The 14,705-nt window shown below is 34.8% G+C and overlaps 1 protein-coding gene across 1 annotated transcript in view; it reads right to left on the reverse strand.

Annotated features, from left to right (window-relative positions):
• Positions 1 to 14,705, reverse strand: part of ULK4 (unc-51 like kinase 4) — a 212,171-nt gene that overhangs the window by 117,268 nt on the left and 80,198 nt on the right. The window contains exon 30 of the mRNA XM_039715236.1: positions 9,453 to 9,545. Coding sequence (XP_039571170.1) covers positions 9,453 to 9,545 — 93 coding nt within the window. The remainder of the gene's footprint in view (positions 1 to 9,452; positions 9,546 to 14,705) is intronic.

Below are 14,705 nucleotides of genomic sequence, written 5' to 3' on the forward strand. Positions count from 1 at the left end.
AAATATGCTGTGTTTTTTTAAAGAATGCCACGTTAACTAACTTCTTGGGTTTAACATATTTATACATGATACTTTTGTCGGATACTTGACAATGCTGAGTAGTAGTGGCTCAAAAGCAGTCACCTATATTCTTCTGCATTTCAAAATCAGACAAGACCCAGCATACATATGCTGAAAGAAAGAAAAATCTCAAAAATCAGTAATACTTTACGTTAATTCAGTGTTTTCTATTGTTGGAGCACAAAACACTGTATTCGTAAAGCATGTTTGTCTCATACACTATGATGACATATGAGTCACATGATTACACGCTTTTTACTGTATTATATTGTCTAATTGGAAGAATGATTGTCACCTTTTCTTACACACTATACTAAATGCCTATTCACTAAACACCACAGAGAACACCCAATTGTGTGCTTCAAAAATTTTTTGTGTCACCACAATGTCATTGAAGTGCTTCTTAAACAATTGGTAGGTTTAGCTTTGTGACACAGCAAAGATAAGACTACATTAAGAAGCCCACGTGACAAATGTAGAACTCAAACACCAAGAGCATGTCTGGGATCTCAGTGTACAACTCTACAAAGTTGTCTTGCCAGTAGTATGTCAGTCAAAAATACCAAGTTATATTACACAGTTCACTGTGAATAAACAGCAGTTATATTTTACTAAAATAAGTATTTAATTTCATGTTTGAAGCTTTACTGTATAAAACTCTATATTGGCTTCTTGTAAAACAATAATCAGATTGATTCTGTTTGGTAAGCTATTTATTAAAAAGAACTCATATACACCTAGAATCACACAGTTCCATTTGAGAGCTTTTATTTGTTTCCAACAAGATAAGAGAAGGCATTATTTTTATGGATAGTATAAGCTAAAATACTAGACAGTGAACTGAAGCAGCTAAAAGGAATTTCACATTCTCCTCTACAAACTTAATGAAAAGAAATTAGAGGGGGCTAGAACAGACATCCAAAGGCTATAAAATAAATGCTTCATTTAGATTAATATTACTTGTAAGAGTCCTGGTTTTTCATATTTGCTGAAATCATGTCTTGTAAAGGAAATATAATAAGGAATGAAAGCCATGCTTAGAGAACAACAATATCTATGAATAACTCAGGATTACTTCTAAGTAACACAGATATATGCATTATGTATGAATAATGGTTTACTTTTTCATACTGTTTTTCTATTTCTCTGATCCTTCCCTTCACCTAAACGTAATAATGATTTTATGATACAGAATCTATATGAGTTAAGGGTGGGAATAAGAAGATCTGTTGCATTGTACAGTACTGGCATGCAGACCTGGAGACAAGGTCTACAACACATCACTAAACTGTTCAAAATATAACAAAATACAAAATATAACAAAACATAAAAGCCTTTTATGCACCCACATTTAACAAAACTAAGTAACAGCCTTGTTCAAAGTAATGTGTTCATTTTTTCTTGCATACAGAAATGTTACACTCAACAGAGGGAAAAAGTTTAGGTAAGGAAAGAAACTCATTATTTCTAAGTTTAGAAGCTTAAATTTAAGGACAATTTCTTTTTATTAAATTGAGGGAATTTTTTTTTCTATATGCAATGGAAACAAATTACTTTAATAGGTCAGGAGAACATGAAAGCTAATCTCCTGTGGGCCATCTAATAACCCTTAAATAGACAGTTATGGCAGCTTGGACACAGCCAGGTCATAAGAGAGTCCTGGGATTATAGATAGGAGAATTTATTATATTTGAGGTTAATTTCCAGAGCCAAATCTACTAGTTAAATTAAAAGCCTAGTCTATGCCTGCAAAACAGAATTTTTGCTGATGTAGATATAACAATACTGAATGTAAAGGAAGTCATTTAAACACCACAGACTCCCAAAAAGAGCAGCTACTGTAATAGCAATCACACTGACAAAGTAAGTTTTGCCAGAACAAGCCTACTTGCTCTTAGGGCTTATTGGAATTACTTACCCCAGCAAAAGCTGCTCACATTGCTACATAAGCAGAATTTAAACTGTGGACACATTAGCAGTAAAATACAATCAAATACCAAGAATAGCTAAGCAATCCTAGTTTAGGCACCTAGAACTAGTTTAGTTTAGAACCAAGTTTGGAACCTAGAAAAATGCTTGTGTGGTAGAAGGTAAATTATGAAACAATTTTTTTTCAAACAGTGGAAGTGGTCCTGGTTGTTACAGCATTACAAAGTCAGCTATACTTTCTGCTGAGATAAGCTGAAACAAAACTAGAGCCAATAGGTCTGTTCTTAAAGGTCACCTGCCAACCCATGACTGAAACAATAAAAAGCTGCAGGCTTGAAAGAAAATTATACACATAACTTAGTTAAAGCATAAAGTCACATCAAGCACTGCATTAAGACAAAGCTTAAAACTGATTTATCCCAACTTTGCATATATGTGCTCAAGCGAGAGAGTGACTTTATCACACTCTTCATTGCTGTATTACATAGTTTTACAAAGGAACTGTTTTAAACCTGGTGAAAGAGGAGTTTAGCTATGGGATTTATTTCATAGAATGTTATTCTAAAGCAGAATTATTTTGGTTCTTCATAGACTGTTACATAATTTGTATTAAATTAGGTCCTACCCTGTTTGGAAAACATACAGAATCATCATGATATACTTACGTAAATGATAATACCAGATAACCACACTATTTCCATTTCATTTAAAACTATATACAAATAAGCAGTGCTGGCTCAAAATAACTGGTGATCTGATTTTAAGAGACTTGCTATCAGTACAATGTGTATTTTTAATATACTAACAAATTTCTGAATGAGATTGTGCCTCCAATTTTGCTTTCCAACAGTATGCGAGATCTGTTTTTCTAAGAAATGCAAAATTGCTTTCTTGCAATACAAAAGCCTACTCCAGGACACTAAACACAAAAGGAGTTTTGTTACAGGTTTGATACCTTAAAAAGACAGAAAATGTGTTATCAGAGAGAATCTCTAGAGAAAAGTTGGATGGGAGGGTGTGAAAATCTGGGTATTACATTCTAAGCTGAACAAATGAGTAGACATTATTCTGCAGAACAGAACTGGTGGACACACAAAGCAAGACACTAATTTTAAAGGGATGAAATGTCAAATCCATGACAGATTTTTGAACCCTACTCAGGCTCTTTAAAAATAGGCGTCACTGTTCACATTACATAGGCTAAGGGAGACAGATAAAGGAGAAAACATTCCAGAAATTTATGAAGTAGCGTGCTTCTTAACTGTAAGATGATGGCACAAAATTAAATGGCAAGTGATCAGATCACACAAAGAAATAAAAAGAAAATACCTGAAGATGATAAATCTTTATATACACATGGCTATGTTATAGAATAACTATTTATACTGAAAGTGACTTGTGAAATATCTCTTTCAGTCCACATAAATGAAATGAAGATTACTCCTCAATAGCTACCATCTACAGAACACAACATCATCTTACATGGGTTCCGAAAAAAACCTCAGAGGTGGCTAAGAAAGCCTCCACTGTATTCCCATGCACTTGACTCCTTCCTGTAGTCTTCTCTGGGCACCTACTATTGAACACAAGAGAATGGACTAGACAGTGGTTTAGATTTGTTTCACGCTGAACAGACAATTCATGGCAGAACTGAATTCACTCAAGTCTGCAGCTCCAGCTGTAGCAGCCCAAACAGCTCGCTCTTCCTCATTCGGTACTTATATTTACAAAGGAAAAAAAATCACTATTGAAAGTAAAAAAACCCCAAAAATGAATGGTATTTGCTCCTTTTTAATGCTTTACATCATTTGAACCTTCCAACATGACTTTTCAAAAATTCACTTAACAGTAACATCAAATATTTCTCTCACATTTTTACAAGTTAGATGCAGTAATTGATCAGCAACACGAAAGAGGAAACAAAATTACAGGTTTAAGGTTAATAGCTTATTTCTTTACTAAAGGGGAGCTTTTATAAAATGTAACACTAAGGATTTGTGTTTTACATTAAAAATGGTGATTAATATTACAGTCTGTACATGACTAGACTATGAGAACTCCCTTGCAATGATGAACTCTGACCACAGCCTTTGATATGAATTACAATGATGTGCAACTTGACAACAGTGTTATTAGCTGACACAAAACTTAACATTTCAAGAGTCTGTTTCTGGGCAAGTCTTCCTGCCTAATGTTTTTCGATAAAGCAGCATATATGCAAACATTACACTAAACAATAGGAACAGCAAGATCATAAAAATTCTGTGCTGTTTTATATTAGCACTACTTCTCTAAAAGGAAAATCTGGGTTTTTACAACTCAATTTCCTTAGATGCGAAACTAGCATAATCAAAATCGGGTTCTAAATCTATATAAACATTCCCTAAAGTTCTAATAAAACAGTTTAATCCTCTGGCAATCTCTCTCCATCCATCTGGATTGTGATTTTCTCACTAATGTTGTACACTTTTAACATATAGTTCTACTGCTCAGTTGAGGTGGACTAGGCCCTAAGGCTTACCTGTTATCAGAACAACTCCATTTTATTTTATTCACATTCATTACAGAAAGTAAAACATGACATAAAACCAGAGAAGTAATATAGAAGGAAACAGACCTACTTTTTAAAGTAAGCATTTCAACCCTAAACTAGGTAATTAAAATGACGAATGAGAAGAACAAAGTATTTTAAAGCAATTAACATAAGCCCATATTAATCAAGGAAAGCACTAAAGCACTAGACCTCCAGTATAATGGCAAAGAAACTACATCAGGTTCAAAGACAATCTATGCACAACACCAGCAAATGGTTAAAAACATCACATTGAACTTCAAAGAGTTTGGTTTTGGTTTGGGCTTTGTTTGGGGTTTTTTACTGTTTGTTTTTTGAAATCAAGGGTAAAGAATTTAGACCATTTCAGAATATAGTGAAATTTAACTAAACACTGATATAGATCATAACAGTGTATGAAAAGATGATCAACTTACTCCTAACAGTGACCCTAAAAAGTGCCTTTAATGGTCTTTATTAGATAATGCATAGGTACAAAAAGTAGCATAAAGAAAGTTTGAAAATTGGACAATTCTTGGATGATTCCAAAGACACTATGACAGTTACTTTGATTAGTCAGGACAATATGCTGGAACATACGAGGTTGATCCATCTATCATCTTCACAGGTACTAGATCTGGGGCATTTAGAAGGAGCAGATTTTTTTGTTGTTGCTCTTCATCACCTTCCTGTTTTTGTTTCCGATGCTTTTTCATCTTTTTTAGTGCAGCCCAATGTTTGTCTGGAAGATTTATTTTTAAGGACAGGAGGTGAGAAAGGTTACTTAATTTGGTCCCCTGGTATGATTTCATCACACATCTAAGAAGGGTGCCTTACTATTAGTTTTTAGTTAGGTGTTTCTCCCTCAGGAAATGCCCTTAATAGAATACTGGAATGTGTCCCACTTCCATGATCATTATCTGATACAATATCTGACATTGCCTCCACTTCTATTCTATTACCTTTACTGTCTCTCTTCCTTGAAACCAAAATTGTCTATTTTAGCAACCCCTAAAATTCAGACTCCATAGTTCAGAAGGTTTAGCTTTCAGATACATTAATGTCACCAAATGCTATGACTTTCTGACTAAAGGTAGACAAGTGGCTGCCTAAGAGCACGCAGCTACATTTCACAATTGGCCTGTAAAGCAAAAAGGCAGCTTAAGAATCATGATCCAGTAAAAGTTTCCTGAAGTAGCACAGTATAGATTCTATTACAACATCAGTATATTGGTGTATATATATAATTGGTATATTAAATAGGTATATCATAGTTTAAAGAGAAACAAAGAAATTCACATAAACTCCTCAGTACTAGGAAAAAAACCTAGCAATCTGATCAGTACAGACCAAGCAAAGAGCATAAAAGACTCAAAGCAGGAACAAAAAAACCCCTTACCCTTTACAGATTGTGTTTGACTTCCTATCCATACATATAACCCATACATTAAATTGGTAAACACACAAAAGGACAAACTACTTATGATACTGTTCTTTCTGAATGCAGACTTTGCATAGTTAAATCACACCTCAGCCTGCTGCAGACATTTGGTCCCATGGTGAGAAGTTTCACTCCTCCAAAAAATCTTTAAACAGCTACAATTCACCAAGAGAAATTAACGCAAAGGAAAAAAAAACTAATGCAAATTTACAGTAGTCCAGAAATTAATAATTAACTGAAGCTTAACTTAATATCAGTGATTTCTTTAGAAATCAACGCTCTCAATATAGCTAAATATGAACTCTGCTATTAATTCTCACACTGGTTTTAATGGTCACGATTTTTCTTGCCACAAAACACTAAAAATTCTTGAAGAAGACAAGACAATAGGTATTTAGGAAAGCCACAACAGAATATTACTAGAAGGTTTAAAGCCAGACTGTTTGCTTTGAGCCAAGTATAAAACAGGCAACCGATGGACAAATTTGGTTCAAAGGTCACTCCTCCAATATCCACTATTTTCTTAGAAACAAACTCTAAGTAAGGTTGTATCAGACAGCAATTGTTGTGTGATGCAAAAGCAGGTGAAAAAAGGTACCTGATTCAATTATACTCTAACCCATTCAGGTCAAAACAGACAGGAAAACACTCATCCTTTTCTGGATTTTCTTTCTGTGGATGCTCACATGATCAGATGTCCAAATAATTTAAAGCGTCCACAGAGCAGATTAAAGTTGGGGTTTTTTAAAGCTACCATCTTCCACAAGAGAGAACTTATGTTGGTGAGAGATCTAATTCAGCAACACACTAATGGGATATCACTAGAGTTTTTCACTGCTAAATTGAAAAGCAATGGAGTGGAAGAGCTCCCACAACAGAGAATATTAAAAACTACCTCAACGGTGCAGCAATGGCAAAGAGTACAAAGTATTTTCTTGTATTCTTATAAAATGCTAATTAAAGGAATTCAAAACATGTATTGTAACTACAGTATTTTATCATAAGCTTAAAAAACATCAAAAATATAACTATTTTAGTATCTGTGTCTATGCCATATATAACAAACAACCTGTAATAGAAAACAGAAATGCCCAAAAATAGTAGAAGGAAGATGAAATCTCTGTCCTCTGATATCACAATTTAGCTAATTTACAGTATCAACTATGAAAAAAAGGAAACAAACAAAAAATTTGAGTGCATCTGTCTCTTTTCAAGTGCTAAAATAAGAACTGCTCAAACACAGATGCCTCTATCAGGGAGCACACAGGTAAATCCTGAGATGATGGTAAGAAGAATGAGATGCAAGAAAATTGGTAGAATTAATAAAGAGAGAGCAAGAAAGTGAGAATGTGTTAGGTGAACATGTCTGAGAACAAGCTATCATATGGAACAAACTAAACAGAAGCACACTAGCCCCTGTCCTACTCCTAATTCACTCTTTACATCAAAATAATATTATTATTAACTATTTTCAAAAGACATTGCAACAGCATGGTAAATACTAATTTAACATTTCATCATTTTTAAATCTTTTTTGCTACTTCCACTTTCATTCATTTAAAATTGCAGGAGAAAGAATCCATCCTTAAAAACCAGGCATTATGCATAAAATGAAAGCTTGAAGAAGCCACACAGACTCAATGCAGCGACTTACATCACTCTCATCAGTACTAAAATGCAGTACAATTTTTCCACCAAGAACAAATTAAATCCCACAGGATTTGTGTCCAGTCTTATTTATTTACTCCCCATCACAATTTTTGCAGATACTTTCTATCTGTCTAATGAAAGGAGCAAAAAAGAGCATATGCCTTGAGTAATTTTGAGCTTCATGAATACTGATTAACTACTCATTGAACCAAAACAGAACCAACTGTGATATAGCATTCACCATAGCATGTCCCTGGTTTCCATTTTGTTCACCAGCAATTTGTATGACGATGAATATATTATTCACCTCTCTCGTGCTTTGAAGCATTGGCTACTTCCTGTAAAATTTATTGGGAAGCCAAAGAATACGGAAAAAGATAGACCAAGGGAATTGCCTAAACTGTGCTCCTTTAGAAACCTAGCCAAACACATGATTTAGTGAAAGTAAAAGAGGACCTGTAAAGTATTTGAGAAACACAACAATTACAGATGGGTTAGAATCTCGAATCCAATAGCCAGTCCTTAAGTAAGAGTGCTGGACATACTGGTATTTCAAATTATAGTATTTCATTGAATATCCACAGCTGCTCTTGAATAATATTAAGAAAAAAAATGCTGTGCAATGCCAGATGACCATGAGGATGAGTGTGCATCCACAATCTACCTACATTGGTAGATTGTGCCATACATAATGGCAAATATGTATGATTTCTCAAATAAAGCAAATTCAGTAGGAAGAGCAAATGTGCTGCTAACATAACCAGCATTCTGGTTACGCAAGTATTCTTCATAACTCTTAAAGTACTAGAATATCTGTGGGTTAAATCTAAAAATGAAAAGCTGTTCTACTTGTTTCTAGAATACATAAAATTCTACAGTAGCAGAAACAGTTTCTTTACAATTAAAACTGTTTTATACAATTCAAAACATTTTAAAATCTCACGTCTTCCTATTTCCTAGTTAATTTGTAGTCTACTAGCATATTAAAGCACCATTCCCTGTAGCATCATAAAAGATTAAAAGAGGGTGTTTCATCTTTTATAATAAAAAGTGGGAAAACAAATTAAATGTCCTTGTTTTTTTTCCTTGTGCTCATTTCAATCAATCAAAGCAAGACAGTACAATACTTAGCAACCTCTGAGCCATAACACTATCAGACATCACAAATAGACAATGGTCAATGACAAGAATAACCACATTTTTCGAGTATATCCAGGAAGATAGAGAGATCCTTCCTTATTACTATAAACTCACACAGTTTAAGTTGTATGACACAGTTTGGTTTTTTTTTCTGTCCATCACAGTCTAAATTTTGGAACAAGAAGGAAGAGATATTAAGATACTTCTAAACATAGTGAGTCTACCTATACCTAAAATTAAAATTAGTATTTCGGAATTTTAAGGGTAGATATATTTGTGGGTGAACTGACCAGTTTTCAAGTGCATTGACTAGTGTAAACATTTAACAAACACACCACCTTTGTCCTAGTCACAAATATGTTTAGTTGAACAACAATGTTAATAATGTTTTATGTTTGTTTTGGGGTTTTTTTTACATTTTTAAAGATAATTTTAATGTTAAAATTCTTCAGATTTTGTTTCTAGTGGTTCATTGGCTAAATCCAGATGAAAAAACAGAATCATATAAAATTGAAACAAAAGATATGTGTCCTATAAAAAATACTCCCCAATCATTTTTCTAAATCATAGTGCTAGTCAAAGAAGAACAACAGTGAGAGCTGTTATTGCTGATCCCTAATAGGAAAGGAGAAATTGAAACAGAAGGAACTGAGAGCAACAGAGAATGTGCAGTTGTATCACCTCACAGAAGCAGGGCTGCGCTCAGTCAGGGCCACCAGCAGTTTCAGAGCATACATTGGCACTGGGTCTGGAGCCAGCAGAATGTGCTCATACCTGAAAGGCAAGGTGGGAAACGGGCAAAAAAAGTGGGGGAAAATGTCAAGAGATACACATCAAAAATTGATACCAAAAATGTATCATTTCCCATTTCCAAACTTTATAACTACAATTGAAATACAAGGCTGTTTCAAATTGTACAAAGCAAGAAACAAGACTCACTCAGAAACAGTAGTTTAAAACCAGAATCAGATTAAATTTAAAAGCAGCATTAATAAGAGAACACATTTTTAGAGAGAGAATTATAAAATACATATACACATGCTTCTATGTGTATACACGGACATATATAGATTTGCAGGTTATATAACTATATAACCTGTAAATAACTATGAATGTATTTAACTATATGTTTTATAACTATAAATTATGGTAAAATATATTTATAGAATATTGACCTTGTCTAGAGGTGCAAGACTTCTTTATTGATCTATATTATTTTATACATAAAAATTCTACTCTTCAAGAGACAAGTAGTAAATGACCTTCAAGATATCAGGTAGAAGATTTATGGGGTGCTTAGGAATATGATCAACCAAATTATATATTATTAAGCTCTATATTTTGTATACATAGGTGTTTTTTTTTAATTTAAACACACATTGATGTTTATATTTTATCTCAGATTCCAAACAATATTGCTTTCACTGCAGCATACTTTCATTCTCCAAGTCATATCGATCAGAAGAACATAAAATATTTCAAAACAATGTTTATTGAGTGTCGTGACAGAAAATAAACCAAGAAAAACCTCTTCAAAACATTTCTGAGTATCACCTCATGGAAATCTTTGGTAAGGGAAAACAGGCTGCTGTAAATCAAAATGGACTTTGCTGTTGCTACTAACCTTCTAGTGATGCCCACCCAACACACGAGGCTAATTTTACTGTATTTCAACACAAATGTATGTGGATGGCAGTAGGATGCAATGATGGAAATGAGGAATATACAAGCATAGAAAATCACAGACTAAACTATGTCAAAACACAGTCTGATTTCAACTACTCCAAACACGTGGATGTAATAGAACAGGAAGTGTAAATCTTTTAATTTGCAAAAAAAAACCCATGAAGAATTAATCAAGAACAAATGAAAGTATGAATTGTAGGAAAACATGGCAGGTTACCATGTTATGAGCAACAAAATGCTTCCACAAAAATAAACTGTACGGTTCTGGTAGAGGAAGGGGAAATCATGCAAATCACTGAAAATTTTACTCCACACCTTGAGATCCCTAGTGCTGTCTGAACTGAGCAATCTGGATCACTTCCCACCACCTTCACACTAGCATGTACCTACCATGTGTTAGCTCTTTCCCTCTGTGTAGGCACTGCACCTCAGCACTCTGACATGTGCAGGAAGGAAATCTAGAGGGAGATGCTTTGCTTGCCTATGATGAGGAGGTACAAGCACACCAGCCATGCAGTCTTGATGTAGCCAGTGGGAATTCCCTCACAAGGGCTAACAATGACACACAAGCACACAGCCTATGGGCATGCATCATGGCTATTACATACTTCAATGTGTTACTGTAGGGTTGCAAACCACATTAGAGGATATACAAAATTATCAGTTAGAAGTCAGTGTTGGCTTCAGGTCTTTAGTGATTAAACCCCCTCTTTTACAAAGAACAGATTCCAGCTCCCCAAAGAAAACCATTTCTCACTGGTCAATAAAAAGTCTCTTAATAAAAGAGGACAATACTGTAATACTCTAGTAGACACTGATTCCAAGAGCCCTACATATGAGCAATACATACTCCTACCAAACATAATGGGACTTGCAATTTATTTTTTTTTTCCAGAGTCCATAACTAAATCTTCTGAGGCAAAGATGCTATCAGACGACTCAGATGCCAGAAGTCATCTTTCATTAGATAAGACATGAATTTAAGTCTCCAAAACTAATTCCTAACAGTAGTAACAAATGAATCAGCCATACACACTTAAAAATCTGACACTTGGCAATATACTTGTTCATATACATACATCAACATAATCCCTAAACAGTCTCCACCTTAACAGTTTTAAGCTTTCTATGTATTACCCTTGAGAGACACTATTATTACTTACCATTCTAGTTTCTTGAGGTTAAATAAAAAAGTCTCACTTCACTTCCTTTTCCTTGAAACTCTCTTCTCGCCTCCCCCAAGACAATACTAGGAGAGGATATTTCTGAGGGAAGGTGCAGTGATCCATCAAACCAAATGCCATGTGAGAAAACATGGGTAACTAGAGTCAATGTCTTAGCAATTAATATAAACACATTGACTAAATAAAGTCCATTAGGAGCTATGAATATATGAATCTTCTCAGAAGGGAAAATATGCCATGCTCAAGATACTTTCTTAAATGAATGAGTCATCAAATTATTTCACTGCCACTTAACACAGAACACTTTAGTGACTGTAGCTGTTATCTTATTGCAAAAGTCCCATACTTTCTCAGTGATTTCTCATAGGCAGCCCTTCACCACACTAACTCCTTCCTCTGCACAGCAAACAAACACCAACCCACTTCTCAGCTAGCTAACCCACTCTTTTATAGCACTAATCCTTACTGGACACAGCTGTGGCCTATTAAGGGCAGGCTTAATCTTAATCTTTGATAATTAGTACAGCTGTAACTCCTCAGGAGTGAGATTGCTTTCTACACTGTCTTTATTTTCCTACATTCTATTTCCCCACAAGTAGCTGTAGAGGGCATTTTATAAGGGTTTTGTGAACTTCAGGTACTACATTGTAAGGAGTTATTTTGTCAATCTTTTCTAAACAACCTTGACAAAAGGAACTAAAGATTTAGGGATGTAGACTCTCTTAAGCTCTTAAAAAAAGAATATTATGTCAAGTATCCTGCATTTCATAATTTCAGAACTGGCTTGGTAGTCTACTGAGAACAAGCTATACAAACCTTCAAATGAAATATAACTTTATTTATACATTTTTCTCTTTCTGCTGATTCTGGCTCAATTTTTAATGCTAGATAACTAGGAATGTTGGAAATTAAAATGAAATAGAGCTGATGTTTCAATTTTTGATTAAAAAATCTAGACATAAAGCATTTGCCATCTATTCACTGTCTATAGCTGCAGGTTTCATTTTGGTTATGAAATGTTCAGGAAAATAATCTTTCAATGAACTGAAATTTAATGACACAGTTTCATTCAATTTAATCAAAATCCTATGAGGAAGCTAACTTTGTGATCTATAAATGCACAAATATTTAATGGAATTACCACTTTACTGATGATGCAGAAGATGAGAAAAAATAGTAATCACTGCACTCCTGCATTTATCTCAAAATGAAGTCTACTTATATTTTATGCATAGTGACCCACAATCTATTTCAAGGGTCAGTTTTACATTTAAACAAATTAATTTGAGAAGTATATCCATAGGAATAAAATATACACACAAATGTGTTAAGATTACCATCTTCCCTAAAAAGAACATCCCATATTAAAACTGGATGTCACTCCCTTCCATATTCAACAGCTCTCAGTAGATTCAAAAAGAGTGGAAATATCTACTTCCCTCCACAGACTGCCCATGAACAAATGACCATCACATCCCCCCCTCTTTTGACTGTCCTCCAGCTGAGTCAGATTCTTTCCCATCCCTTACCCAGCAACAGAAAGACTAAACAGTATCAGCAAAAAGCTCTTCAGCCTCCAATGTTCTATCTCAGTTTCAAGAGATTTCAGAAACCACAGAAATTCTGAGATTTCTTGGGATAGAGCTTTACATTATCTTCACAAGTAGATTACACTGACTCTCAGAACTCCTTCCTTCTCGTCTCTACTAATGAGATGGGGAAACTGATTCAGGAATTATTTAAACCCTGCATTCAAGATCCTGAGCTGCTGTAAGACCATTTTTCATACATCTGCCACACAGCACATGCTAAGATGGTACAATTGAAGTCCCCAATATGGGATCATATTTACTCAGGCCAAAAAGCCTTTCCACTCCATTGAGCTAGAAAGCTTGGAGACAAAAGTCAGTTGGCTGTTTTCCTTCTAGTTTGTAATTAGCATGACATATCCCTCCAAACACATCTCCCTGTTCAATGAGAAACGTATAAGATGGACATGTCTCTGAAGTCCCCAACATGGGATCATATTTAGTCTCAGGCCAAAAAGCCCTTCCACTCCATTGAGCTAGAAAGCTTGGAGACAAAAGTCAATTGGCTGTTTTCCTTCTAGTTTGTAATTAGCATGACATATCCCTCCAAACACATCTCCCTGTTCAATGAGAAACATTGTATAAGATGGACATGTCTACAAAGGGGAAGCTTCAGAGCAAGCATAGAACTCTGTCTCCTTTGACTATAGGTCTCTTGTATCTGAAGAAAATTATCTGACAGCTTTTAATAACAAAATATACTTTATTTTAAAAATAATATTTCCAGTTGCCATTTTAATTTGTACTGATGCATCCTACATTTCCCAGAGGAAAAAAATTTGAAGGAAGGTATTGAAGTAAGTTTCTCTTCAGAACTGCAAGATTTCCATCCAATTCTCTGTTAGAGAGAAAAGTCTACACACCTTCCATGGATAAAACTTTGGTCCTCAAACTGTAAGAACATTACTCAATTAGCAGAGAAAGTCTCATATTTGGAAAAGACACCGGGTTTCTGATCATAATCCAACATTCATTCCTCCAGCCTTTTTCCACTTATATAATGTAGGGGTGGTGAACAATTTTCTCACTTAGGGCAGCTAAGTATTGACCATTACTAACTTTTGAGGACCACATAGGAAAATACACTGCAGCGTTATTAGAATAATGTAAAATACAACTGATGACTCATCACTACTGTACTTGTCTCATGTTCCTTCCCTCCACTCACAGATGTTACCAGCTCAGTCAATCTGTGCATAACAAAGAGAGCTCTCTTTATGCACAACTGCAAGTTAGTATGAAAAGACAGGCTTCATTTGACCCAAAACCATGTAAATGAAGTTCCAGACCGTATCTGGCCTACAGGCTGTAGTTTCATCTACTCTGCTGTACGTTTTTTCTGCTGCTTGGGGCAGCAGGAAAGGACAGCAATTTAGAGGCAATAGCCTCTGGGTGGACCATGCAGGATTAATCCCTGATGTACTGTTCCTTTAAAAAAAGTTTCTATGTCATTCCATACACTTTCAGAACATCTT

Source organism: Passer montanus, unplaced genomic scaffold (genome assembly GCF_014805655.1).
Source record: "Passer montanus isolate IOZ18808 unplaced genomic scaffold, ASM1480565v1 scaffold32, whole genome shotgun sequence".
Taxonomy (NCBI): domain Eukaryota; kingdom Metazoa; phylum Chordata; class Aves; order Passeriformes; family Passeridae; genus Passer; species Passer montanus.